The sequence below is a fragment of the Dermacentor variabilis genome, chromosome 4 (genome assembly GCF_050947875.1).
Source record: "Dermacentor variabilis isolate Ectoservices chromosome 4, ASM5094787v1, whole genome shotgun sequence".
NCBI classification, from domain to species: Eukaryota; Metazoa; Arthropoda; class Arachnida; order Ixodida; family Ixodidae; genus Dermacentor; species Dermacentor variabilis.
This window is the reverse complement of record NC_134571.1, coordinates 8626233-8653537: the sequence shown is the minus strand read 5'-3', so window position 1 is coordinate 8653537 and position 27305 is coordinate 8626233. Positions and strand designations below refer to the sequence as shown.

At 49.5% G+C, this 27305-nt stretch overlaps 1 protein-coding gene across 1 annotated transcript in view; it reads left to right on the top strand.

Annotated features, from left to right (window-relative positions):
- LOC142578639 (major facilitator superfamily domain-containing protein 6-like) overlaps positions 1–26278 on the top strand; it is a 201266-nt gene extending 174988 nt beyond the window's left edge. The window contains exons 5-6 of the mRNA XM_075688065.1: positions 396–559; positions 22143–26278. Coding sequence (XP_075544180.1) covers positions 396–544 — 149 coding nt within the window. The 3' untranslated portion in view covers positions 545–559; positions 22143–26278. The remainder of the gene's footprint in view (positions 1–395; positions 560–22142) is intronic.
- Positions 26279–27305: the final 1027 nt, after the last annotated feature.

Below are 27305 nucleotides of genomic sequence, written 5' to 3'. Positions count from 1 at the left end.
AGTCTCTCTCTCGCTTTCTTTTGATGTTCCGAACGCGGAATGAAGAGCCGTTCAAGAGATAGCGCACCGCAAACAATTGAAATCGGTGTTGTCGAATGTGTAAGAAAGCTTAGTATTGAGATGTCTGCCGTAAGAATAATAAATAACATTTAGTTAATTTATTACAGTAATTAGGAGCAATGATTATAAGGGACGCTTTTCCTGGTTGTTGCTATAGAACACACAGCTGGTGTCATCCGCATCGTTTTCGTTTTACAACTTGGTGTTTGATGCACCATGAATACGTGTAAGGTTAGGTTAGGGAGCCTGAAACTGTATGGTTTTAGGTGCTCTATCAGGATATCGTCGCTGGTTGGTGTAAACACATGCCGAGGTGGACTGTTTCGGTTGTGCAGCGACCATCAACGGCGGCTGGTACCCGATGCAGAACTCTCGGGCGAACGGCGACACGCCGGCCCACCGGCCCATGATGGGCGACCAGGACGACTCGGACACTGGCGGCTTCGAAGACTCCGGCTGGTCACACAGAAAGAGCAGGAACTGACCCCTCGAGAACGAGGTATGCAAGGACGTGCCCTGCCTGACTGCCCGGCATTCACTTTTCTTCTGAGGTGTGTCATGCAAGTTCGCGATCGCTTCTTGTCGTGTTGTCGGCGGCGTCTTTCCTTTAGTCATGTCCCCCCCGTCTTATGCTGAAAATTGGGTTGTTCTTTTGTAGGACTTCATGGTTTTGAAAGCAGTGAAATTTTCGACTCGAACTAAATGCAAATGTACGGGCAATGGGGGGTTTGAATGCAAAATTTATTACCGCAATTTTTGTTTTTTTTTCCTGTCACTTCGAAGAAAAAAAATTACCGACGATTACGTTACTTCCTAATGCGAAATTTGAGCGCAGCAAATAAGCTGTTTCACCTTTTCGATAGATTGAGGCAAAGAAATCGAGCAACACATGTATGCGCGATCACAGAATTTTTTTTTTATTTTTCACACGTATTCCTTTAACAAAGACTCCACTAGGTAAGCTTCTGCTTCGGCGGCACGCACCTCTGGATTCTGACGGCGACGGCGCTGGGCCTCTGCTCTGGCAGCTCGTTTAGCAGCAGCAGCAGCAGACGGAGGACTTCCATCGGTCGTCTCGCTCATGGCTCAGAAAGAACTGGCAGATAATTTCGCAGTGGCGAACGGCAGCGGCAATTTCGGCTCGGGCGGTGCACATATACAGATCCGCCGCCACCGATCTGGCTCTCTGATTGCCACCGCACAGGGCGAACGGCAGCGGCAATTTCGGCTCGGGCGGTGCACATATACAGATCCGCCGCCACCGATCTGGCTCTCTGATTGCCACCGCACAGGGGTTGCATTGGAGGAGGAGCGAAGAAAGGAATTAAGTTCGAGCCGGCGCTTTGACAACCGGAGACTCGCAGGAAGAGGGGGGAGGGGGGCGGCGTGTACACCCAGCGGCAAACGATGGGGGCAGAAGCGCGCCCAGCAAGCGGACAACACGATAAAGGGAGGAGGGAAGAGATAGCAGCGACTGACTGATGCCGCTGACGCCGATAGTGAGTCAACCCCAGCTGCGGAGTTGGTTTCAGGGACAACGCCGCCGATGCCGACACAAACAATATGATACCCTCGCTTCCGCAGCGCTAAGAACCAGGTCTAGCCGTGGGAAGGTGGTCACGTATTCGTCGACGTGCCGGGGCCTACGTGAAATAACCGGCGCGTCGGCAACTGAAGAGCACCCTATCCGCCACACAAGAACAGGGGGGGGGGACCCTTTCCTCCTCTTTCTGCATGGCGGCGACGGTGTTCTATGCAGTCACGTTATCTTGACTCTCTAGCGGCGTCAGCGGCATCCAGCGGTATCAGTCGGTCGCTGCTAGCGCTGGGGGGATGAAAGGGGGGCGGAGCTGGTTACGAGGCCGACGACAACGCCGACGACGACGCGAAACCCAGGAACGGACGCCAAAGAGCTGCGCTCTAAAAAGAAAGCTAGCAAGATCACGCAAATTGAGAGGTGGAGCTTGGGACGGGAAGGAGCTGAGTTAAGCTGCAGTGTATGCGTGTAGTGATGGTATGCTTTTCTCGTCAGGTGGGCCGACCCGTAAGCTTGAAAAATGCGCGAGAATTCCTTTGTCCAGTTAGACTAAAAGAAAAATTGCAGCTCGTGTGACTCCATATAATGAATCGCGGACGAAAAACAGAAGGCTGGAGTCAATCTTTCAACAAGAGTACTTGTCTCTCAAGGCGCTGTTGAAGACATTTGCCCTTGTCGAAATTTAAATCTCACATCTGCACATAAACAAGACAAACATAGCACAATATGACATGCACACTTTTAGGTATTTTTGCCTGTACGCGTGCCTCGTGGCCGAAGGAGCAGCACATTGTTTCACGATGAACTTTAGCTGCACTCAGTTTTTAGAGCGCAACTCTTAGGCGCCCGTTCCTCCGTTGAGCATTGGCGTGCCTCGGCTCTGTACTTCGGCGTAACCGAGCGCAGCGGGTGATTAAATACGGCGAGAGTGAAGAGACCGCGAGGAGGAAAGCGGAGGAGGAAGGTGCAGAGGAAGCATGAGGAGGAAAGCGGAGGAAGCCACCTTGAAGCACCACCAGATTGCGCTCACGTCCGCGATAGTGGCAGCACCGGCCGTCCAGGAGAAAGGAAAGATCCAGAAAGCTCGCCTTCGCGCAAAGCGTGCTGTTGCGTTTCGCCTGCGACACGTGGTTTTGCCGGCGCGACTGCGGCGGGGCGGCAGACATTTTGGCCCGATCGCATCGCCGCAGTCGCGCCTGGAAACACCTGGCGGGGAGCGTTGCGGCGACGACGATCGGGCCAAAATGTCTGCCGCCCCGCCGCAGTCGCGCCGGCAAAACCACGTGTCGCAGGCGAAACGCAACAGACCGCCCCGCCGGGGAAAGGAGATCCCGATGGACAGGGGACTGCATCCGCTGTCCGGAGGGATGTCGCTCGATGATGCTCATAACCGAAGTCGGGCGTCCCTCGACGTTTCTTGAGCGCAGCGCACAGAGAAGGCCTCCGTTGTCGCGATCTCACCGCTGGCAGACAGTTGTTTGAAGTCGGAGGCGATCCCACCACTGCCACCAGATGTTTGGATCGCACCGCTGGTACGATCTGTTGGGAACTCGGCGCTGACGCCCGTGGTTGTACCTGGGTCGCAAGCCCCAAGGGTAGCGTTGGCCTGGCGGCCTGGGGTACAACTGGAAGCATCCGAAGGTCCCGGCAAAGCATGAGTCGACTGGTAACAACAAAACAGTTGTTTTGTTGTTACCAGTCGACTCATGCTTTGCCGGGACCTTCGGATGCTTCCAGTTGTACCCCAGGCCGCCAGGCCAACGCTACCCTTGGGGCTTGCGACCCAGGTACAACCACGGGCGTCAGCGCCGAGTTCCCAACAGATCGTACCAGCGGTGCGATCCAAACAGTGCGCAGCAAGCGTTTCTCGGTAAAATTGCGGCTGAATAAAGCTGCAGTTGTGGGGAAGCGGCAACTGAGTGGCCAGTCCATATATAGAACCGTGCATCGCGGTTCCGCCACTCGGTGCGGGATATCGCGAAATGAAGACACTTGTTGAATTAATCTCAGCACAGACTCGGATCGAAGAAGAAGCGCCTCCTTCCTAGAGGGAGCCCGTGCTCACGAGCACGTGAAGCCATCGGCTACCTGAACGGCAAAGAATAAAAAGAATGTCTGATGCTTTGAGCCTCGCTTCTTGTCAGTAAACCGTACGCCATCTTAAACATTTGGTGCCGAAACCCGGGATCTGCTATCGGAGACCACGGAAGTCTACGAGTGAACTGACCATCATGGAGAGGCTCCGATCGAAGCGGACGTCGAGACGATCTCTGAACACCAGGCTTATCAACGAGGCAAGAGGTCTTCTCAGCGATGAAACAGCCACCGTAGATCAGCTCAACACTATTTACGGACTTCTCAATGTGAATAACGATGAGCTGAACAAACTCAACGAGGAGCTAGGGAGCCACATAGTTGATGAAGAGTTTGAGCAAGAATACAACACCGTTGTGGAATACGAGGACAACACTACCAGCGTCATGAGTAAGCTGCTTAGCAAGCGAGACCGTGTTGTCACGTCATCGACACCGGAGCTTCGGGCTTCATCGACAGTCAGTACAGCGGGAGTCTCTGGAGCTAAGCTACCCAAGCTTACCGTCGCCCCATTTGATGGTGATCTGTGTCGATGGAACGATTTCTGGGAACAATTCGACCAGATGACTCACCGCAACGGAAACCTCACAGCGATGGACAAGTTTAGCTACCTGAGGTTCTTTCTAAGAGGCGACGCAGCCTCAGCTATGACTGCCTGGTCAGACTGCCTACAACAGAAGCTTGCTACAAGGACGCCGTCGATATAGTGAAGAAACGCTTCGGCGATAGAACGAAACTCGAACAAGAGTACTTCTCTAGGCTTCGCACTTTGCCTTCGGTCCGTTCAAGTGACCCGACAGCTCTTTGCAAGCCGTACGACAAGATCGTCATCAACATCCGCGAACTGGAGACCCTGGAGGTGAGCAAGGTGTCCTTTTCCACAATGTTGTGCGACCTGTTGCTGTGGGCTTCACCACACGATATAGTGGTACAGTACCACCAGTCTTGCGCCATTCGGGCGACAAGTGATAGCAGTAATGCAGCGTCTATCACGGAGCTGGAACGCCTATTAAATTTCCTGTCCATCGAGTTGGAGAGCTTAGAGAAAAGCCAGTTGCGAATCCAGGAAGCGAGAATGCGCCAAACAAATCTCGCCATTTTCGTGACTCGAAACCCACGTCTTCAGTTCTCCACAACAACACTACGAAAGCACCTCAGAACTGTGTGTTCTGTAAGTCGAGTCGACATTCCACGGAAGACTGCGCGCTTGATCTCCCACTATCGGAAAAGAAGTAAATTTTATCAGGAGGTGTGAGGTGCTTTCGATGCACGACTAAAGGTCACAGGGCGTGTGATTGTAGACGCAAGGTTACCTGCTCTACCTGCAAAGGACGTCATTCGACGAGTGTGTGTGATCCGCAAAAGGTAAGCCAGGAGACACGGGAAAACGGCAGAACAACTGCCAGAATACCAACAAGTAATCCAAGCACAAACACGACTGTGTGCGCATATTTAGGGAAAGATCGGCGTACTATCGAGGATTCATCGACGAGCGTCCTCCTGGAGACGTTCCGATCTTGGGCAGTAACAGACGTCACCTGTCGATATATCAGAGGTGTCATAGACGGAGGCAGTCAGCGCACATTCGTCACAGAACGGCTATCACGACAGCTGAAGTTGCAGTGTGTGGGCTCTACCATCATTGCGCTCAATACGTTTGCAAGCAAGTCGAATCGAGCAGCGCAGAAGCGGCGTGTTGTGCAGCTCCGTCTGCGGAGCCAGTTCTCCGATATGAAAGTTGGCTTGCAAGCGATAGAAATTCCACACATATGCCAAGGTATCGAGGCAAGTACAAACAGCTCACCGTTCGTCGCGGAAATTCATAAGTCTGGAAAGGATATCGCTGATCACCGACTATACGAATCCGTTGTCGGGGAAGCAGGCATAAGCGTTCTCATCGGTTCCGACTAAATATGGTCTGTGATGACGGGTGAAGTCACTCGATGCGAGAACAATGAGACACTGATTGCTATCACTCTACGCTAGGGTGGACGCTTCAACGCAACACCAACTGCATGGCATCAGATATAACAGCTTCGCGGATCATGGTCTGCGTACTGAAGACGAGTGTATAAGAGCGAAAAATTCCTCCGCTCATTTTGGGAACTCGAGAGCGTGGGAATATCAGACGCCGTTGACAATCAGAGCAGGCTCAGTCCATTATTGATGAAATTCGAAGAAACCACCAGTCTTAGGGACGGAAGATACGAAGTGATGTTGCCCTGGAAGGAAGAGGTCGAGCTTTCGGACAACAAGCAAGTCGCAATAACAAGACTTTGGAAACTTATCTCCCGACTCGAGCAAGCAAGGATTTTTAGAGACGTCTGACAACACCATGCGGGAGTACCTGCGGGCTCTAAATGTGGAGATTGTTGAAGGGACACCCCTGGATCTGACAGAGGTTCATTACATGCCGCACAGGGAAGTGATCCGAGAGCGCGCACTAACCACAAAGTCAGAATAGTTTTCGACGCTTCTTCGCACGCCAAAGGGTGCTTCACATTAAATGAATGCCTCGAAAAGGGTGAAAAATTGTACTAGGATCTGGTGAGCGTACTATTACGCTTCAGAACGCACCGTATAGCTCTGACATTGAGAAATGATTCCTTCAAATCTCAATAGCAGATAAGAATACAGATGCCTTTCGATTCTTCTGGTTTGAAAAAAAAAAAGCACTGCGTTTCTCCGAAGAGGAGATTCAAGAGTGGAGGATGACGCGAGTGCCATACGGAGCAACATGTAGCCCCTTCCTACTGACGAAAACTATACTCCATCACCTAAAGAGTATGCCTTCAAGCAAAGCCAGTACCGCGAAACTTCTCAGCGAGTCATTCTACATAGATGATTTAGGGGTTGGAGCAGAGTCAGATGAAGGAGCACTTCAAATCTGCCGCGAATCCAAAGAGGTTATGCAGGAGGCAGGAATGACGCTAAGGAAATGGACGACCAACGCAGATGGTCTGATTAACGCATTGGAGCATGAGGAACAGTCGGCAGGCAAATAACTGGCGGTCCTCCACGACACAAGCGTGAACGTACTTGGAATCGCATGGAATCCGTACACGGATACTTTCGCTTTTTCTTTGAGGGGCCTTCTCGAATTTATGAAAGAAAAAGATGATACCAAGCGGTTCGTTCTTCAAGCTGCTTCACGGATATTCGACCCAATGGGATTTGTTGCGCCGTTCACCATTGCCATCAAGATCTTCTTCCAGAAATTCTGGACACGTGGAATAGGCTGGGATGAGCAGCTACCTCAGGATCTGCTAGAAGAATGACATGAATAGGTGAGGAATGACATGAATGACATGAATGACATGAACTACCAGTCTTGCAGAATATTTCCATACCACGTTATCTTGGCAGCGGAACCACATCGCCCCAAGTGCTACAGGCGCACGTATTTTGCGACGCAAGCACTTCGGCATACGGCGCAGCGCTCTACACCTTACCGAGCTGCTCAGCGAGGTCCGAGTTGTTGATCGCAAAAGCACGTGTGGCACCTGTCAAGACAACGACACTGCCACGGCTGGAGCTTCTAGGAGCCTTGATCGGAGCAAGGCTACTTAATTACGTCTCAAGTGCCCTCACTGACTTTGAGATGCACTGTACAATGTGGTCAGATTCCACAATTACGTGTGATGGATAAAAGGTGACGCAACGAAGTGGAAGCAATTTGTGTCGAACAGAGTGAAAGAGATCAAGGAAAAACCGATCCTTCTGTGTGGAAGTATTGTCCAGGACAGGCGAATCCTGCTGACCTACTGACACGTGGAGTTTCAATGGATAAGTTATTGTATATCCATACGTGGCTGCATGGACCAGACTGGCTAGGCGAGTCAGAAGGTATATGGCCACTAAAACCCCCAGAGCCCATCAACACCGATGGCAGGATAATCTGTGAAATGACTGGCGTTCACGTTGCGATCGCCAGTGCGACAAAGTCGACATCGATTCTGGACATTGACAGCTACAGCACAATCGAAAAGCTGTTCAGGGTGACGGCATGGATATTCAGATTCATCAAACACTGCCGATTCAAAAACAGATCGCACATTGGTTTTCTGGTAGCCGAAGAGATGACTGAAGCAGAAAAATATTGGATCAGACATGTACAGCAGCAAGCCTTCAGCGAAGATATAAGTTCGATTTCAACAGGTACATCAAAAAAGACAACCTCTCGCGTTAAAGACCTCAACGCGTCCTTGGATGCTGACGGCATCCTCTGGGTGGGCGGGCACCTGTTGCACACTGACACATACGGGGAGGTAAAACACCCAGTCATCCTCCCGCACGATCATCACTTTTCTACATTACTGTCAATGCAAGCACACTATGAAATACTACACGAAAGCGCGAGAGATACCGTGCTACAGTTGCGAGAGGCCTATTGGATCTGCCGGGCAAGAACATTAGTGAGGAAAGTCATACACGGCTGCTAGACGTGCAGACGTTTCAGAATTGGCCCTGGTGACGCTCTAACTGATCCTATAGCACGTCATTGTGTAAGGCCGACGAACCCATTCGAAGTCACTGAAGTTGACTTCGCAGGATCACTATTTGTTGTGACTGAAGCCGGAGAAACAAAATATTACATAGCGCTCTTCGCATGTGCCACATCACGAGCAGTGCACCTGGAACTGGTTTCCAGCATGACCTCAGAAGCATTTCTCAGGTCTTTACGACGCTTTGTAGCGCGAAGGGGTCTACCTCACGTGATTTATTCAGAGAACGCAAGAACATTTAAGAAGACGTCAAAAGACTTAGAGCTTTTCAGGTTGCTTTCCCAAGAGGACGTAACGGCATACTTGAGCCAGGAGAGTATCACTTGGAAATTTATTCTTCCCTGCGGCGCACCATGGTAGGGCGGCAGGTGGGAGCGTCTGGTCAGGGCGATCAAGCTTCCACTGAGAAAGATTCTGGGCAAAGCTCGACTTAACTTTGAAGAGCTGATGATTGTGCTTACGGAAGTTGAAGCGGTCGGGAACTCGAGGCCTCTCGCCTACGTTGAGTCGGACAGCGAAGAACCTGGTGCATTAACACCAGCAGACCCCATCGTAGGACGGAGACTAATGACGCTACCACAGGGCAGCAACGACGTGTCAGTGGACTTTACGCCCACGGAAGCTGTCCGACGACACGCCTACAGGAAACGCCTAACTGAGAACTTCTGGAAGAGGTGGACGAAAGAATATCTGCTGCAACTTCGATCAGCGCACTTTTCCCATGGAAGACCCACCAACGAAATAAGGACAGGAGATATCGTCATAGTCCACGCCGAGAAATTACATCGACAAATGTGGGAACTTGCAAGGGTTCTTGAAGTCTACAAAGGTGTTGATGGCCATACCCGCTCTTGCAAGATTCAACAGCAAGGAGTTATTACCACCTGACCAATACAAAAACTTTATTCGCTCGAGCTAAACGAGTGATTTGGCGGCCGGGAGTGTGTTGAATTAATCTCAGCACAGTCTCGGATCGAAGAAGAAGAAGCGCCTCCTTCCTGGAGGAAGCCCGTGCTCACGAGCACGTGCAGCCAGGGGCTTCCTGAACGGCAAAAAAATAAAAATAATGCCTGCTGCTTTGAACCTTGTTTCCTGTTAGTAAACCGTACGCCATCTTAAACACACTTACAGAGCTGCGCTCAAATTTTCTCTTAGGGAGTATCGTAATCGTCGGTTATTTTTTTTAGCATATAAATCGGCAAGTGAATGAAGCGCTCTGCGACAGATTCGAATCGAATGGACAATTACAACGGAGCTTTCACGTGGCTTATAGACCAAAATTTCCAGCGCCTGTAGACGGCCGCCATGTTTTTGTTACGATGGTGCGGGAACCGCAGCGTGCTCAGCAGCACGCCACAGCTCGTTTGCGGCTGGTCCCGAAAGCGCTGCAGCCGTCTTGCCGTCTCTGAGTGTGGGTGTGTCTTCTGTGATGCGATCACATTTCAGATCACGAAAATCTACCGCGGAGATAATTCAGCGAGAGCACCCTGCGGCACCGTCTGCTTACACGCAGTCGCAGCGTTGCCTGCTTCACTGCAGTTGCAACGTCGTGCTTGGCCAAGCTTTCTCCTGCGAGGCCTGCATAACTATGCACGTTTCTTTAGGCGTGAGGCACTTTATGAAAGATGTTAGACGGCATCTAGTATATGCTTTTTTATTTTTTAAAGACGAGTATCATATTTGTTCTGCGTGCTGCCGCCATACATTTTGCTGCATTTTACCCTGTTTTTTCAAACCTCGATGGCCGTGTGATTGTAGTGTACCACGATCGATAAGAGTACAATAAAGCTACTTTTTATGTTTTGCACGCTGCATGCAGTCGCGGGCAAAGCTCTAGCTCCAACGTGTTGTTACGTCTCAACACCACAAAGGCGTCAACACCACTGCGGGTTGTTGCGAGCATGGGCGTGGTATCGCAACAGAGTCGAGGAGTGTGATTTGCTGCTGGACAGTCTGCAGATGCCCTAGTCGACTCGCCTAGAAAAGACTACACTATCAAAAAGTGGACACTTTTCGAGCAAGGGGAAAGAGGGTCCTCATACGAACTCGGACGTTTAACTTGCCCCTCCACGGGGCGGGCTTCCGTAACTGGGGCCGTGTAACTAAGGTAAATAAACCCTTTTTCGTTCATTTTCTACGACCTGACGTAGCAGTCGGTGGGCTTGGTAGATTCCTTGCCCTAACGCCACTCTAGCCGCGACAGTGTCTACGTAAGTCTTTGACACGACGCGAGTATGAGCAGCAGTTACTTCACACTGACGACGATCACTCGGGAACGTAATCAATTAGTGGGCCATTTCAGTGTGCACGAGATAGAAACATTGTCTTTTATATCACGTGCGCTACCAGTTACTGCCTTTCTGTTATTTCTCCCTCGAAGACAATGGAGAACACACGATAATTTGCGTATCCATGTGCGACATCGCTGAAGGGGGCACCAGCTCTGTTAGGAACGGCTGAGCACGCTTCGCGTTTTCGCGCGTGTGAGCATCGCATAATCTTAGCATTTCAAGCGCCCACACATCGCGCGCAAAAAAAGAAGAAGAGATATTAAGGGAAGAGTTGACCCATGCGCAGCCCTATTTCTGTGCACGCTGGTCATGTGGTGCTTCCTCTTTTCGCGGTCACGAGTACTCGAAGGCTACTAATTCATGTGCATTTAAAACACTGGACACGGTCAAGTTCCGTGCAGTCTTGTTTATTTGCCGTAATGGAGCAATCGCTGCACAAGTTACGCAGTATAACACGCGCCCCTTTCGTTCGTATCCAAAATGCAGTTTTGGGTGCGGGCTCACCTCGGTGGGCTTTCCGTTCGGGAAGTGAACCGAGCAGGCCCAAAATGAAGTACGCCGAAAGGTCTTAAGCGGCACTGTTATTCTTTTATCGTAGTCCCGCAACTCGGAAAGGCATGACGCGCGCTATCGCGTATAGTTCACAACACCACAGCGAATAGCCACCCGAGCAAGCTTGCTGGGTCCTTTCTTTTTAAAGCCACTATCCTATGTAGTGTCTCCCCTCAGGCGCCGCAGGAACCCTGCATGCACAGCGAATGCGCTCCACACAATTGCAGATGTGTGTTGTCTCATTGAACGTCGATCGCAGGGCTCTTGCACGAGCAGCTTCCGCTTTCGCCGGTTGTAGCCAGTGACGGCACAGTGCCGCTGGGATGACAGATTGCGTCCCGCTTAGAAGGCGCGACGTCTAAGAAACACAATATGCGAACACGCACCGCAACTGCAGCCACTTTTTGCCTTCTCCCGCAGCACCTGGTGTCGAGACTAGTCGCCGCCCCGTATCAAGGGGGATGCCTGTAAGTCGTCGTCACTGCCATCACCGACACCCACGCTGCAAGGCTATAAAAAAATCTGGAAATAGATGAAGTTACCTCACTGTCATCTAGACGCATGGATGGTTATTTGAGTATTGCATGATCAGTTGATGATTTGTGACAACAAAAATTGGAGGACGCTTAAGCTTCGCCTTCAAGAGTGAAACGCGATAGCGTTATCGCACCCCGTTCGCACCGCCCACTCATTCGCTCAGCATGCTCTTGGGTCACACAAAGAAATAGTTTTCATATATAACACTTCTAAGTCCACAGCACAACTTTTTTCTAATTATTTATTCTAACAAGTGCTCCTTACAATCTACATTACCGCACTGTGTTGTGCACACTACAACGTTTCTTGCTCCCCTGTTCCTTTAGCGTTCACACGCACTCAGTATCTCGGTCACTCAGCACACACATACACACACACCACATAGGCATTTTAACTCATCGTAGTGTAAGTAATTGTGGACTCCTTCAAATCGCTCTTCTGGCATGACAAACCTGGATGAATGTCGTCCCCTGTCTTCAAGAGCACTTTCATCGCACTATGATTGCGATAGTGTCAACAGCACTCGTATCAGCATCATCCGCGTTGGCATCCCCTCTGAATTCGTCAATTGGTACATCCTCTGGTACGCGTTATATTCCTTGTTCTTGCTCCCCTTCGACTTGTTGCTCTTCTGCTGGCTTCTTCCGCCCATCCGCAAGAAGCATCGCCTTATGGTCTGTGAAATGGCAACTGCAGTACTTGACCTCTTTAACCGTGCCCTGGTTATGGAACGCGAGATCTATACACGTATTGCGGTTGGTCGAAATTGGAAGTTGGAAGGGTAGAGAGCGAGAAAACCTATCAAATGCAAGGGTGTTGCGGCATCCTTGCACCGGTCCCCGCATGGCCCCAATGCTCTCAAACGAGACGAAGGGGAGAAGCGGGCGAGTGGCGCGCCAGCTGTCGGGGCAGCGCCGTACATTGCGAGGAGGGGGTCTTCTGTGTTTGCTGCAAGATGGCTCTGCGTGTGCGCCAAGCGCAGAAGAAATGTAGTGGAAACGTACTTCACTACTCGTTTAACTGCGACTTCTGTAATTTACGGGCTCATAATTACCGATATACACCGCAGTATAACTTTCTACGGCACGTTTCTAAGGCAACACCGCATTCACTAGAGGCGCTTTTGTCCCGCTTTAGACCATCGAACTCACGGCTGAGTGGTAGCGTCTCCGTCTCACAGTCCGGAGACCCTGGTTCTGTTCCCACCCAACCCATCTTGCAAGTTGTTTTTATTTATGAATTGCCTTCCAGGATTTTTCGCTCACGGCCCACGCCGCCGCCGACACCGGCTTTTCTGCAACACGAGCTCCTTAACGCTGTCGCGCTAAGATTAAGCAAGTGTTACTCGTTTCTAAAACGTTAAGGGGGAAGCGTATGGGAACGCTGGCATGATGAGCCGCGTCGGAACCATCTGTGGAAGAACACAATGACGAACGCGCTGGAACGAGCGCGTCTATGTGACCACGTGACGTGTGCAATCAGGCACGCTTTAGGGGCACCTTTACGGCATCTTCGGCTGGTCGTTTCTGAGCACTCTAGAGCGGCGTTCTCTTCGGCTGGTTGAAATGGGGCGCGCGCCCTGCGTTCGGCTGGTTCTTCTCGAGCGCTCTCCTCCATCTTCGAGCGCTCTGAGGCAAATCTAAGTGGCTTTGTCTGAGGAGCCCTGTCGTCGGAGCAGTCGTCACAGTACAGCGTCGCTGCTATTGGCGACGGTCCTCCGTAACCTAGGCAACCTAGGCCACTGCATGCTGGCGTCTAGACGAACGCTCGTCCCACCGGCGCGTCCGCCGGTTTTCCCGGCGGGCGAAACATCACACGTTGGCAGCTAGTAGACACGTGCTTTCGCATCCGCCATTTCCTCCTCCCAGAGCAAGTCACAACAATCGGATGGCAAGCTTGTCTCTACCTCCGAGTTCGGGGAACGCTGGATCTGGCCGACTCTGCTTCAGGGGACGGAGGTGACCAGTCGAAGATACAGCCAGAACCGTTGTGGAGCAGTCGTGGCTTCAGGGGAGCGTGCTCGGTCGTCTCGCACCCTGGAGACCTGGGTTCGATTCCCACCCAGACCGGAATGTATCAAATATTCTTTACAAAGCCACTAGTTTACTCTGTTTACAGGAACCTCCCTGAGAAATGTGACCTCAATCGGAGCATTTGTTCACGTGATTTTACTCTTGGCGGCGTATTACAATATATCCGTTGTTACTTGTGTTTCTTGCGCTTTCGACGCGGAGCAATGGTGTGTTGTGCATATTGAGTGCCGCTTTGTTTTTTTTTTTAATTCGGAAGTTTACACAGTGGCACAAAAGGTGCGGAGCATGTATGTTTTATGTACGTTCATATATTTGAATTGTGTTTGTTGTAATTGGAATGGATCCAATTTAATGAATGCTTGCATAACTATTTTCACACTTTATTTTCTTGGGTTTCTCCATAACATTTCTATTACGACACATCATTGGGCCAAACTAGAAGATTTGTCATGGCATGTTTATGTGCACAGCCTCCTGCATTTTTAGTACTATCGCGCGAGCAACCACCGCACGCATGTCAGTGCCTTACAAAAGGTGAGAAGCGGTGACATTGATGAGTGACAATTGATGAACTGAACTCTGGCCTCAAGAATAAAGCACAGGGAACCAGACCAGCTACCCGATTAGCCAGTAACTCTTCCTGTGACGAAACTTCCGAAAATAGTAATTACGAGCCCTCAGTTGCCGAAATGTTCATTAAACTGCTTTCAGGACAGGGAAAAATGGCTCTTGACATCTCTACCTTCCGTCAGTCTGTCAATTCTCGGTTTCAAAACTTAGACCCTCGGGTTACTGCTGTCGAATCCTCGTCACCTAACACAGAGGCCGCTGCGGATTTTCGATCTAAAATGTCATCGTTTACTCAGAAAGTCGATTCTCTGTTGGCAAAAGTGGTCGCCTTGGAAACAACTTCTTGGAGTAATTAAGTCACGGTGGCTGCGCTTGTTACTAAGATGACTTCTCTTGAATTTTCTGTCTTCTAAACCCAGTGATGTTATTACTTCCCCTGCCGAGTCTTCCAATGTATTCTTGTCCCTAAGTAACACGGTCAACCAACTTATCGACAAGAATGATCATCTTGAGAACCGCTTGCGCAGAAATAATCTCGTCCTGTTCGGACTTTCTGAACATCCCGAAGAAAGCAATAGTTCACTGCTAAGCAGCATTGCTGGATTTTTCGCAGAAAAGCTACAGATAAGTTGTCCCAAGATTGAAATATGCCACAGAATTTGAAGACTCCAGCAGGGACATACGCGTCCGATCATTCATAAGTTACTTGACTTTCGCGATAAGATTGAAGTATTAAGGAATGGTAACAAACTTAAGAAGTCGGACAATAGTCTAATACAACACATTAGCAGCCGTAGTATAGCAGAGTGTATTTGTTGCTAAGGATTAAAATTTGTTTTATTCAATGCTGAGCCTATATGAAAAGCAGTTGCGCACAATTGCGGTTACAAAACACCGAACTATATTCATGTGCGAACGAAGCGACTCCAAGAACTCTATCTAGCCTTCACAGTGTGTTGACTGCTATGTATGAAACGGAGTATAGACTGCGCATATCTCTTTGGCAGGGCGTGTGTCCTGCCAAAGGGAACAGCGTAGCACATGATGCTCTCCCACTGGCGCCACACCAATGTGCCGCGACAGCAGGCGTCGGAGCTGGGAATTGTAGCGGGCACAGCTGTAATCGCTGAGATCGCCCAGAGAGCGCGACGAATGATAGAAAAATATTGGGAAATGAAATGGAGCGCTGCAAAATACGGCCCGCGTTGTTGGCAGGCTCCAAGAAAGGCCTACCGGAAGGTCGCGCCTACTTCGCACGCAACCATGAATACTTTGTTTAGCGCAAAAAGACAGACACAAGAAAGACGACAGGACAAGGCGCTTGTCTGTCGCTTTGTCGCCTTGTCGACAAAGCGCCTTGTCCTGTCGTCTTTCTTGTGTCTGTCTTTTTGCGCTAAACAAGGTATTCATGGATTCGCACCAACTAGCCCGCCAACGCATTGTTCGCACGCAACATTGCACTCGAATGCCCGCCAACAGAAGGGGCAACGTTTTTGACGTCGTCGCGGAGGATTGGCGCACGTGATTAGCCGGTTTTTTCGCACGTAATGCTTTCGAGGTGCGTTTGGCGCTGCGTTCTTCACCGGTCATCCCGTACGGGCAGCACGACGGTGTGTGTGTGTGAAAACATTTATTAGAATGAGGCCCGGAGGCTCGAATTCTTAAATCAAGGCGGACCGCTCCCACGTTGGCACTGTCAGGCCAAGCCTTTCAGCGACATCCTGGGCCCTCTGGACGGCCCTTAGTTGGTTCTGAAACAATGGGGTTTGAATCCATTTCTCCCACTGTGTCCATTCTTCAACGAGGTTGGGGAGAATCGCGGGGCACCCCGCCAGCATATGTCTGATTCCAATGATGCCATTACAATCGTTGCAGTCCATCTTAATCTCCCTCTCTGGATATATTTTATTAATAGTGTACGGTGTGGGATATGTACCTGTTTGCAATAAGCGCAGTGAGACTGCTTGAGCCCTGTTCAGTTTTGAATGTGGCAATGGGAATTGCCTGCGTCCTAAATAGTAGTGTTTGGTAATGTCATTGTATGTTATTAAATGATCTCTAGATTCCCTGGCTCGGTTGTGACTGTCACGGTTAGCAAGTCCTCGTGCCAAGTCATGAGCAACCTCATTGAGGTTTATCCGAGTCTCGTCCACTTTTCCCATATGCGGAGGAAACCATCGAATTTCAGTACTCATAATCCCAATGTTTTCAAAAAAGTTTAGCTGCAACACCAGCTACGTGGCCTTTATCAAAACACTTTATAGCGGATTTCGAATCACTGTAAATGCAGGCCCACTTATTACTCCTGATGGCTAGAGCAATTGCCACTTGTTCCGCCACCATGGGGTTCTTGGTAAAAATAGTGATAGCATATTGCGCCTTCCCTTGATAATTTGAGACAATTGCCGTATATGCTTCTTTACCTTTCACCCAGGCTGCATCAACTATAGCTGCCAATTGGTTCTGCTGTTCTATTTCCTGCAAGAGTGCTTTAGCTCTTGCCTTTCTCTTTTCGACATTATATTCTGGATGCATGTTTCTGGGGAGAGGGTTGGTTCTGATCTTGTTCCTAACGTCAGTCCTTAATTCTACTTCAGCCTCTATTGGGCTCCTTGATGTATTCAGTTCTGCACCTATTGCCTGTAATATGTTCCTGCCAGCTCGTGATTTTGTCAATCTTTCGTGTTGCGCTAGCTGTTGGGCCTCCGCGATTTCTTCCATTGTGTTGTGCACCCCTAGACTCATGAGTTTGTCAGTTGCAGCGTTACTGAGTATCCCTAGGGCTACTTTAACGAGCTTCCTGAGCATCACATTAATTTTGTTAAGTTCTGCCTGCTTCCATTTGAATAATCCAGCCACATAAGTCAAGTGACAGCGAGCAAAGGTGTGTATTAGCCTCAAAGCGCTGTCCTCTCCTAAGCCTCTGTGTCTATTGGTAATTCTCCTTAGTAACTTAATGACTTCATCTGTTTTATCCGAGATATGTTGTATTGTTCTATAGTTAGCATTGTTTCCGTCTATGTGATACCCAAGAACCTTGATTGTTTCAACTAGCCTGAGTGCAGATCCTTCATGAGTGTGTAAGCACACTCTTGGCTCATCTTCCGGAATATAACCTCTTGGTTTGCGACCTTTTCTGCGATGTTTAATGACCAAGAGTTCTGATTTGGCTGCCGAGCATTTCAACCCCATGTATTTCAGTGTGTTCTCTACAACATATAAACTTTCCTGTAATCTGGTCTCTGTCTGTCCTACATTACCCTTGGCACTCCATATGGTTATGTCGTCGGCATATACCACATAATGTATACCCTCAATTTTCTCCAGATTTCTTGCAACCTTTTACATTGCTAAATTAAATAGCATGGGTGAGAGCACAGCCCCTTGTGGAGTGCCCCTATTTCCCAAATTCTTAGCTTCTGATTTAAGCTCACCCAGCATGAGTTGTGCAGTTCGATTTCTAAGAAAGTCCTTAATCATGTTAAAAAGTCTCTTACCTAACGCCATCTCCGAGAGGACGCCAAGTATTGCCTTATGCTTTATACGATCAAAAGCTTTTTCCACATCCAATCCCAAAAGAGCTTTCGGATGCGCTGGGCTGGCCTGTATAAGTTGGTGTTTGATCAGCAGCATAGCATCCTGAGTTGACAGCCCGGGACGAAAGCCGATCAAGTTGTATGGGAGGATGTCGTTCTGCTCAACGTATTTAGTGAGTCGATTTAGGATGACATGTTTCATAGCTTTGCCTAGACAGGATGTTAAGGAAATAGGACGGAGGTTGTCCAGAGCGAGTTGTTTTCCTGGCTTTGGTATGAGGATAGTATTGGCCACCCTCCATTCCTCTGAGTATACCCCTTTTCTCCAACACTCATTGAAATGTTCAGTTAGATAAGAAATTGATTCATCATCCATATTTCTTAATATCTTGTTAGTTATTCCGTCAGGTCAAGCCGCCGATCTACTATTAAGACTGTGAAGAGCCGCCCTCACTTCACTCTCAGTAAAGTCTCGGTCAAGTTCTTCACATATGCCTCCCGTATATTCGGGGCTCTCGTCTTCTTCGTTTGGTTGTTTAAGTGGGAGATATTTGGCTGCGAGACTATCCATAATATCCTTTTGTGTTTTATCTTGGCTTTCCTGATGAACCAACTTAGATATAGCTGTTCTCTTGCTTGTCCTTGTTCCATTCTCGTTGAGCAAGTGCTTGAGGAGGTTCCAGCTACCTCCATGCTTGAGTCTACCATCAGCCGAATTACAGATTTCATCCCACTGTTGCTTCACGAGAGTCTTCGAGTGATCATCAATTTCTCTGTTTAATTGCGCAATTTTTTTCCTTAGCCTTCTGTTAAGTCTCTGAGTTTTCCATCTATGTAATATAGACTGTTTGGCCTCAATGAGATGCGCCAGCTTGCTGTCCATAGCCTCAATATTTTCCTCTGTCCTGATTTCTTTAGTGGCCTGTTTGACGTCCTCTCTGAGCTGGGTGACCCACGTCTGAAGCGGATCCTGCTCGGCATCTAGAGGCCCCACTTTCCTTCTGTTAGCCCTGATTTTTCTGAACTGATCCCAATCAGTGAATTTAAAGATTCTAGTTTCCTGTCTCGGTATACGTATGGTTATGTGTATGATATAATGATCGCTCCCGAGATCCATGTTTGAATTTTCCCAATTGGCTCCTCTTGAGTTGTTTACGAAAGTAAGATCTGGTGTGGAGTCCCTGCTTGTGGACGTGCCACAACGGGTGGGATACGCCGGATCAGTAATCAAGCATAACCCCATATCCATGGCAAGACTCCATAGCTCCTCTCCCTTCTTTGTGTTCCAAGTTTATCCCCATGTGTGATAGGGAGCATTAAATTCCCCTCCAATAATGAGCGGGGAGTTTTTGGCAACCGAAAGCACCTTGTTGAAGAGTGCTCTAAACCTCTGTCTCATGTCGTTAGGACTGCTGTAAATATTCAAACAGAAAATGCTTTGCCTCTTACCTCTGTTCCTTTTAAGTATTATCTCAACTAGAATAAATTCAAACCTGGAATGTCTAAGATTAATATCATGCTCAATGTATGGCAACTTTTTGTCAATGAGGGTCGCCAACCCCCTCCCCGTTTTTTTGTCTCTACATATAACTTTGTACCCAGTAAGCATAATTTCGTCCGCTAAGGTTTCCTGCAGCATAATTACTTTTGGCCTGGCCTCAGATGACCTGATCACCTGTCACAGTGCTGCTTTCTTGTGTTGGAACCCGCGACAATTCCATTGCCACACGTTAAATCCATGATTACTGTCCATTGTTATTAGGTGAGGCTGCCTTTCTATTACCCACTACTTTCCTCTTTGTGATGGCCCCCGACAATCCAGGAATGGACTTTATACTATCCGCCTCCGATGGCAGATACTCATCGTCGTCATCCCCTCGCGTCTCAATTTTCCTAAGTCTTTTCTCCGCCGTTAGTCTCCATTTCCGCAATTTATCCACTTTAAAGTTGGTCGTTTCCACTGTCTCTCTTATCGCTTTAATTGCATATTTTATTTCACTGAGGGCTGAGAAGACTGACTCATCCTCGGAACTCACCGCCCTCTTTTTAGGGGCAGGAGAGCTGGATTCTCCTGGATCGCTACTTTTGCTTACAGGTCTATCTATCTCTACTCTAGCAGGGCTCGACTGGTCTTTTTTACGAAGCTCTACTACCTGCCTGGTCAATTCTTCATTAGCTTTTCTTAAAGAAGCTACTTCTTTAATTAACTGCTCTATTCTGGCGTCATTGTCATCACCCACAACCGCCGAGGCGCCCCCAACAACCCTCGCCATACCTTTGACTTTGTCAGCCCAGGTGGTTCCTGGCGTCGTCTTCTCGCCAGGTATTGGGTCTCTTTGCACGAAGCACACCTGCGCTTCCTTTGACTTGGAGCGCCTTCTCTCCCTGGATAGTGAGCGATGCCTGGATCTGGTGCGACTCCTGGAGCGTGAGTGCTCCCTGTCCTCGGGGCGATGGTTGGGCGCCAGCTGTTGCGCTTCCGACTGCACTCTTGTTGACGACCGAGTCCTGTTGCGCTCTCTTCGACGAAGTCGCACGACGTAAGGGATTTGAGATCTTTGGTTGCAAAACTTGTCGCCGGTAGGGTGATCGCCTTCACAAAACTTACACTTAGGCCCACACACATGTTCATCTCCTGGGTTGCGAGTTCCACATCCCCTGCACTGAACAAAGTCAGGTCTTGGACACACATCAGAGCGGTGCCCGACCCTTCCGCAGGTGAAGCAGACGTCGAATTGCTTCCTGTAGAAGTAGCATCTCACTAGTGTGGATCCGTACCTGACAAAATTGGGCACTTTGAGTCCATCGAAAAGTATGATGACCGATCCCGACGTCTTGATGCGCTTGGCAGCCAGCGCAAGCGGGTTCAAGTCATGCACGATGTTTCTTGTTATTATAGCTTGCGAGTCTCTGATGTCCACTCTTCGGATGACGCCTTTGCATGTGGCATGTGGTGCCGCTTCGTATGCATTTGCCTCGTATTCCGCTTCCATAATCTTGAAAGACTTGATTCTAACGTACTTCGCAGCATGTTCGGGCTTAGGTGTGCTGACTACGATGATATTTTGAGTGAAGTTCGGGGAGACGTACAACATCTTCACGGGCCTCCTCTTCCGTTAGGCCGGACGCCTCGATGACTGCGGAACCAATCGTGGTGGTGCTCACCTTGTTCAAATTGAGCCCTCCTCGAGGTCGTATAATAATTTTTCTGCTCTCCTCGGGCAGTTGAGGCATCGTCGAAGCTTCGATAATCCGATTCTTGACCATTCCACCGACGGCGGTTCCCTTGACTGCATGCTCTCGCTAATTACGTGGCAATGTGCTGTCCTGATCGTGCTAGCTCGTGATCTTCGGCCAGCCACTACTTGCCAGCCGTAGTCGTCCTGACCATTGTTTCCTTGATGTCCAGTAAAATCTTCATCTTCCATGTTTGTATCCGCCATGGCTGCGGTCAGGTGGGCTTACTAGGCCCCAACAAAGGCCCTACTCCTCACTAAGGAGCAGAAAACGTTCCGTAATATTGTGAAAAAACAAGCCCCACCTGGAATCTTGGTGTCAGTAGATTCGCCGTCGCTTCGCGGATCCAGTGGTATGCTTCTTTTCGTTGCACTCTCAAAACTGACGAGCGGAGCATGGAAAAAGAAACGGAGCCGATGCTTCCACGTCTGCACTCGGCACGACAGTGGCCATGACGAATATCGGATTGCCGGATCTAATTGTGATCGCTGGTTGGGCCGTTGTCGGCGGGTGTCCTCAGCTCTTGAGGCATACGTCAATGTTTTGGGTGACATAGCGCATAAAGCGACGCCGCCCTGAAGTGGTGGACGTCCTCTCCGCTGGACCTTAGCCTGTTATCCCACAATGTTCGTGGAAAGTTATATCGCCGAGAGTCGCTGATCCGATTGCGCGTGAAAAATGCAATACTGTACTTCGGGAAGACGGTGGCACTCGAGCTAGATCTGCTAGGGAATCTCGGTAACGCGCACAGAAGTGCGACTATTATTATTATTATTATTATTATTATTATTATTATTATTATTATTATTATTATTATTATTATTATTATTATTATTATTATTATTATGCTTTTTGCCTGGCGCCGCGTTGCGAAGTAACCTTCACCCGAATAGATTCGTGCTTCCAGGGCTGCTGCAGCGTCTCCTGGCAGCAGAAGCCACGATATTTCTTACTTTCTGTTCTTTCCGTCTCTTTGGCTCGGATGTAGCCTCGCACCATTATCGCCGCCGGAATCAGCCAGTTGGTGCGAGGCAATGATGCGGAGAATAAAAATAAAAGGTTGAAATGAATCCTTACTAAATACGGCCCTGAGGCACTGTGGAATAATACTTTCCCTACGCCGCTGGGAATATGCCTAATGAGCCGATCCAAGTGGCGTCTGCTGATTTTTTCCTCCGTTCTCCTTCCAGATTTCCGGTCAGGCGAACCCCCAGGAGTCGCATGGAAGAGATCTGCCCTCGAAAAGAGGGGAAACTTCACCGCGGGACATACCTGCTGTGTGGCCCCGTTGCAGAACTGTAGCTCGTGTTTCCGACGATGCGAGAACAACCAATTCAGTTTTGGAGCTGCTCCGCGATAACTAGCGCCGCTGCAGCATCCCGGGCAGCGTATGCACACACACACACACAGTGGCAGCTCTTGCCCGGGTGGGCGAGTTGGTTCAACACATTGGCTTCAGCGCAACGTGGATGAGTACACTGCGTTGTCGTCGTCCTTGTATGCATCGTTGAAGCTAACGTGCACGACGGCGAAAGGCGAGGGAGGCCATAAATTATTTGCAACGTTATGTGCGCGTTAGGATGTGTGAACGCGGAGCGCATGTAGTGGCGCCTCTGCAGCGTCCCGCAGTGCTCAACAGCGCTTCTGGACGACGTAGGCTTGCGGTGGCGAGGACGCATTGTTGCGCGTTTCCTTGCGCCGCTTGCGAGCGCTTGTCTTGCCGGAGTGTCGTGCGCCCTTCGCCTTCTCTATTTGTGCGCACATTCCCGCTGAATGTGCGGCCACACCAATCCATCGGCTTGATGCTTAAGCAGCGACTCACTGCACGGGGACACAGGATGCGGCGCTTCGTGAAATAAGTTTGTGAGCCGAGTGCGTGGCGAGGAAGCGGAAACTGACCGTGGTAGCAGGACGATCCGAGTCGCTGCGCTGTGCAGTAACTTGGAAAAATACAGCTTGATGAACAAGTGCCTGTCGACGAACACTGTGGTCTTTGTGCTGCCAGAACTTTCGCGGTCTGCTAGTTGCGCTTGGTTCCCGTCGGTGCAGCGACGTTGATCGAAGTGCAGAATACGACGAGTGCAAACCGCGCCCCGATAGGTGTCGCAACGCCAGCGAAGTTAAAAATTAAATTATGTGGTTTTACGTGCCTAAACCACTTTCTGATTATGAGGCACGCCGTAGTGGAGGACTCCGGAAATTTTGACCTCCTGGGGTTCTTTAACGTGCACCTGAATCTAAGTAAACGGGTGTTTTCTCATTTCGCCTCCACCGAAATGCGGCCGCCGTGGCCGGGATTCCATCCCGTGACCTCGTGCGCAGCAGCCCAACACCATAGCCACTGAGCAACCACGGCGGGTACCAGCGATGTACTTGCACACAAATCGCACTCGGCTTAAATGTAGCAGCGAGAATGTGTCACACACCCGCTTCTTTTCCCTGCCACCCTGTGGCATTTGATACTAAAAAGTTCGATGCTTTTGTGTTATTGAGGCTCAGTGCCTCGAGTATCTTATGCGGCTTTTGTTAACAGCTACTTTTTCGTCGGCCACCCTCTTAACTGTGTGAAATGTGACTGAAAGCGTTTACCTAATCAGTGATGAATATGTGCGGTGGCTTCGTTGCAATACCGAAGGAAGCTTCCAGCCAAAAGCACATATATTCGCGGCTGTTAAACACGGCGAAGCAGGCACGTAACGAGCGATGTGTGCACGTGACCTAAACGCTTGCGTAATATCAAATTAGGCCAACCTGCTTGTTTTCAATGAATGATGCATTACAGCACTTAAGAAGCGAAGAGCATGTCTTGTGAGCTTTGCGTGCAGTACATGTGCGAGTTCTTCCTTGTGTTTTGCGTTAGCTGCAATATTTTGAACTCCCCGTGCGTTGTAGCAAGACGCGAGAGAAGTATTACCGGTGTGCGAATATAGATGCGACATGCATACCGGCATTAGCGCTCGAGTTGAAGTATCTGGCATTTGTCATACATGTCGCAACAGTCTATGACAGTTACAATAAAGCCAGAACTTCGAAGCTTGCTCTACAACCAACCATTCCTATCCAGAGAAAGCAGTAGTTTCACACTAAACATATCAAACTTAGACTAATATAGGCATGATTGTTTAATGTATTTTCTTGAGCTAAGGCGTATGTAGGTTTTATTGGTCCCAGAGGAACTGTTGGTATATGCTTTGCTGTTATATTCTCCCCTTCATCGTTCCATCTCAGGGAAGTCATTAAAATGCACTCAACTGCGTTAAAACGCCTTAATCTCTGCTCACGCATGATGCCATTCGACAGCGACGTGGCCGTTTCTGGGTTCACTGCCAGCGTGCCCACGCAACAGCATGGAGCAATGCCAAAGCGCTTATGAACAACTGGTGCTTAAGCTTGACGCGTGCCTACAGTAGCGCGATAACGCGCAGCCTAGCAGGCGGAGGCAACAGTTTTCAGTAGCACATGCTGCCGATGTCGCGTCGCCAAATTCACCGCTCATTCTGGGGCACATGCATGCAGCTTCTGGCCGGGCAGCGGTGTAGCACAACGTGCAAAGCTCGCGCGCTCCTCGCAACGCGCGTGCACAGAGCTCGCATCGGGCTGCGGGAAGCGTTGACGCAGGCGCGCGTATGTTGGCGTTAAAAGTGACGTGCCATTCTTGTGGCCTCCCTGCCGGACGGCGACGGCGTATTGTCGCTGCGCACTAGAACAGCACAAACTGACCTGCGCTAGCTCCCCATAGACGCTTTTGTTTTACTATTTCTTGAAGGCACAGTAAAAGAAAAAGCAAACATAAGAATGAATGTAACCCCGCATCGTGGAGGAACTCCAATAACGCTCTTTGTCATCTTGAAGCCATGTGCCGCGGTCACAGCCTGAGCGCCGGACATGTGGTGCGCCTAAGCACAGCAGCAGGCATCACTGCCATACAGTTGTGGCGGGCGTTCTTGGTAGGATACCCGTGTTCCCCCCTCGCGATTAGGCGAGTTTGCCTGAGCCGATCTGGGTACACGTCTTCGATGCCTGTCCACGTTCCGTTTAACATTCATTGCGCCAAGCGGGTTCTTTCCGCAGGCAGCACACAGGGGATCTCGGGCAACGGCGCCGCCGATCTCAAGCCGGGAGAGAATTCGCAAAGGAGCACTGTCATAATTATGGCGGCAATGCTGAATGCACCTTCGCTTCCGCGCACTGCGCTACGAGCACGCCGCTGCACTGTCGCACGCTTACCTAGACGAACCAGCTTTGGTCAGTCGTTCCTTGTTGCGCGACAGGGCGCATGAAGCGTCGCGCGCGAGTGCCACAAGCGCGCACCTGCGCGATGCGCTGCCGTGAGGTTCCGAGGCCCCCCTTGTAACTGCGCCACCACCGTCCGTGACCGCGGCCTGCTGTGCTTGAAGCTCCCCGTGTAGTCGATCTTAAATAAAGGCACACGAAGAAGAAAAGAACAGGTTCATAACAATAATGACATAGGGATGAACGCTCGCGCTTTCTTTCTGCCTGTGTTTCCCTCGCCTTATTTAACGAGCTATTCCAGCTTGTATACTGTTCGAATCGGCGCAATCGCTGGTGAGGAGTCCACGGTTACTGCTGAACGGGTTACAACGGACACTTAATCTCAAGTTACAATCCGGCAGTCCCGCTCTTTTATACTTAGTGTGTTTAAAGTTAAGCGCACATTAAGTTAAATGAACATGTGAGCAACGCAAATGCCTCTTCCAAAGTGCGTTACGCTCCTAGGAGAACACTTCTTACGCGGTAAGTTAAAAATTGTAAAAATGCATAATCAACAAATATTGATATCTTGATCGCTGTAGAAGAATTGCACAAACTGAACTTGCCTTAAATTACGGCTGTCTGCAAGTTTTCCATATAAATGTTAACTTGAAACTCCGAAACAAGATTTCGTAATCATTCTGACAGCAACTTGCCCTGTACCGCATGTCGTCCTCAAAGGAGCTCAAAGCATCTATGGAAGACATTCCTCCGCCTTGAATAAAATTAGTTCAAGTTTGAAGGCATGGTATATCTCTCGCCCTTGTGCACGCAACAGGGGTCCGTCACGATGAAGCTTCACCTCGACCTAGCAGTCACTGCGTATCCCGGCCCGCCATTCGGGAACGAGGGTTGTATACGAGTCATGACTCATTCCGAACACTTGCTTCACTGGGCGATGGTCGCAGCTTTCGCTGCCGCACCATTCCCTGCACGCTTGGGATCGTTATCCCATGTGCGCGTTGACCACGTCTCCAGGGTAAGCCCCATTATGGACTAGTGCGAGCAAGCCGTGTTGTGAGTGTCGTAAATAAAATATACGTTCATCACTGCATGTTTGCACTTCGTCATCACTGAGGCTTCTTGGGTGTCTAGTGCTGGGAGGCTTCTTACTGCTCAAAGCACGTCTCCTTGTAGCATCGTGATCAAAGCCTGGGAAACAAAATAAAGATGGTTAACATTCAAGGATTTAAGCGCGTTTCACCGGAGAGCCTCACCACTACTCCACAACCACATAGTTTCTTTATTGCAGGGAAACAAAGCCGAAGCACTTCCACGGGCTCAAAACACGGCACAAATGTTTGGTGGGGCAGATGTAATCGCTAATCAATCTTTTGAGAAAATCCGGCAGAACCCATCTCACGACGAATGTCGACGTTAAAGCGATTATTAATGAAGCAATGCAGTAACCCCTACTGCCACCGCCGAAACGCATCATGTAAGCGGCGTACATGCAAGCTGGCCTTTCGCGCTTCCCTCCGGACATGCTGCTCCATCCAGCGGCGCCGCCGCGAAGTCTGCGAGACGCATGTGTGTGAATGTATATTCACAGAGCATTGGCCAAACATATATATGTATATATATATATATATATATATATATATATATATATATATATATATATATATATATATATATATATATATATATATATATATATATATATATATATATCAGCCTGGTTACACCGACTGCAGGGCAAAGGCCTCTCCCACACTTCTCCAACTACGCTGGGGTCATGCACTAATTGGGGCCATGTCACCGCAAACGTCTTAATGTCATCCGCCCACCTAACTTTCTGCCGCCCCCTGCTACGCTTCCCTTCACTTGGAATCCAGTCTCTAACCCTTAATGACCATCGGTTATCTTCCCTCCTCATTACATGTCCTGCCCATGCCCATTTCTTTTCCTTGATTTCAACTAAGATGCCATTAAATCGCGTTTGTTCCCTCACCCAATCTGCTCTTTTCTTATCCCTTAACGTTACACCAATCATTCTTCTTTCCATAGCTCGTTGCGTCGTCCTCAATTTCAGCAGAACGCTTTTCGTAAGCCTCCAGGTTTCTGCCCCATACGCGAGT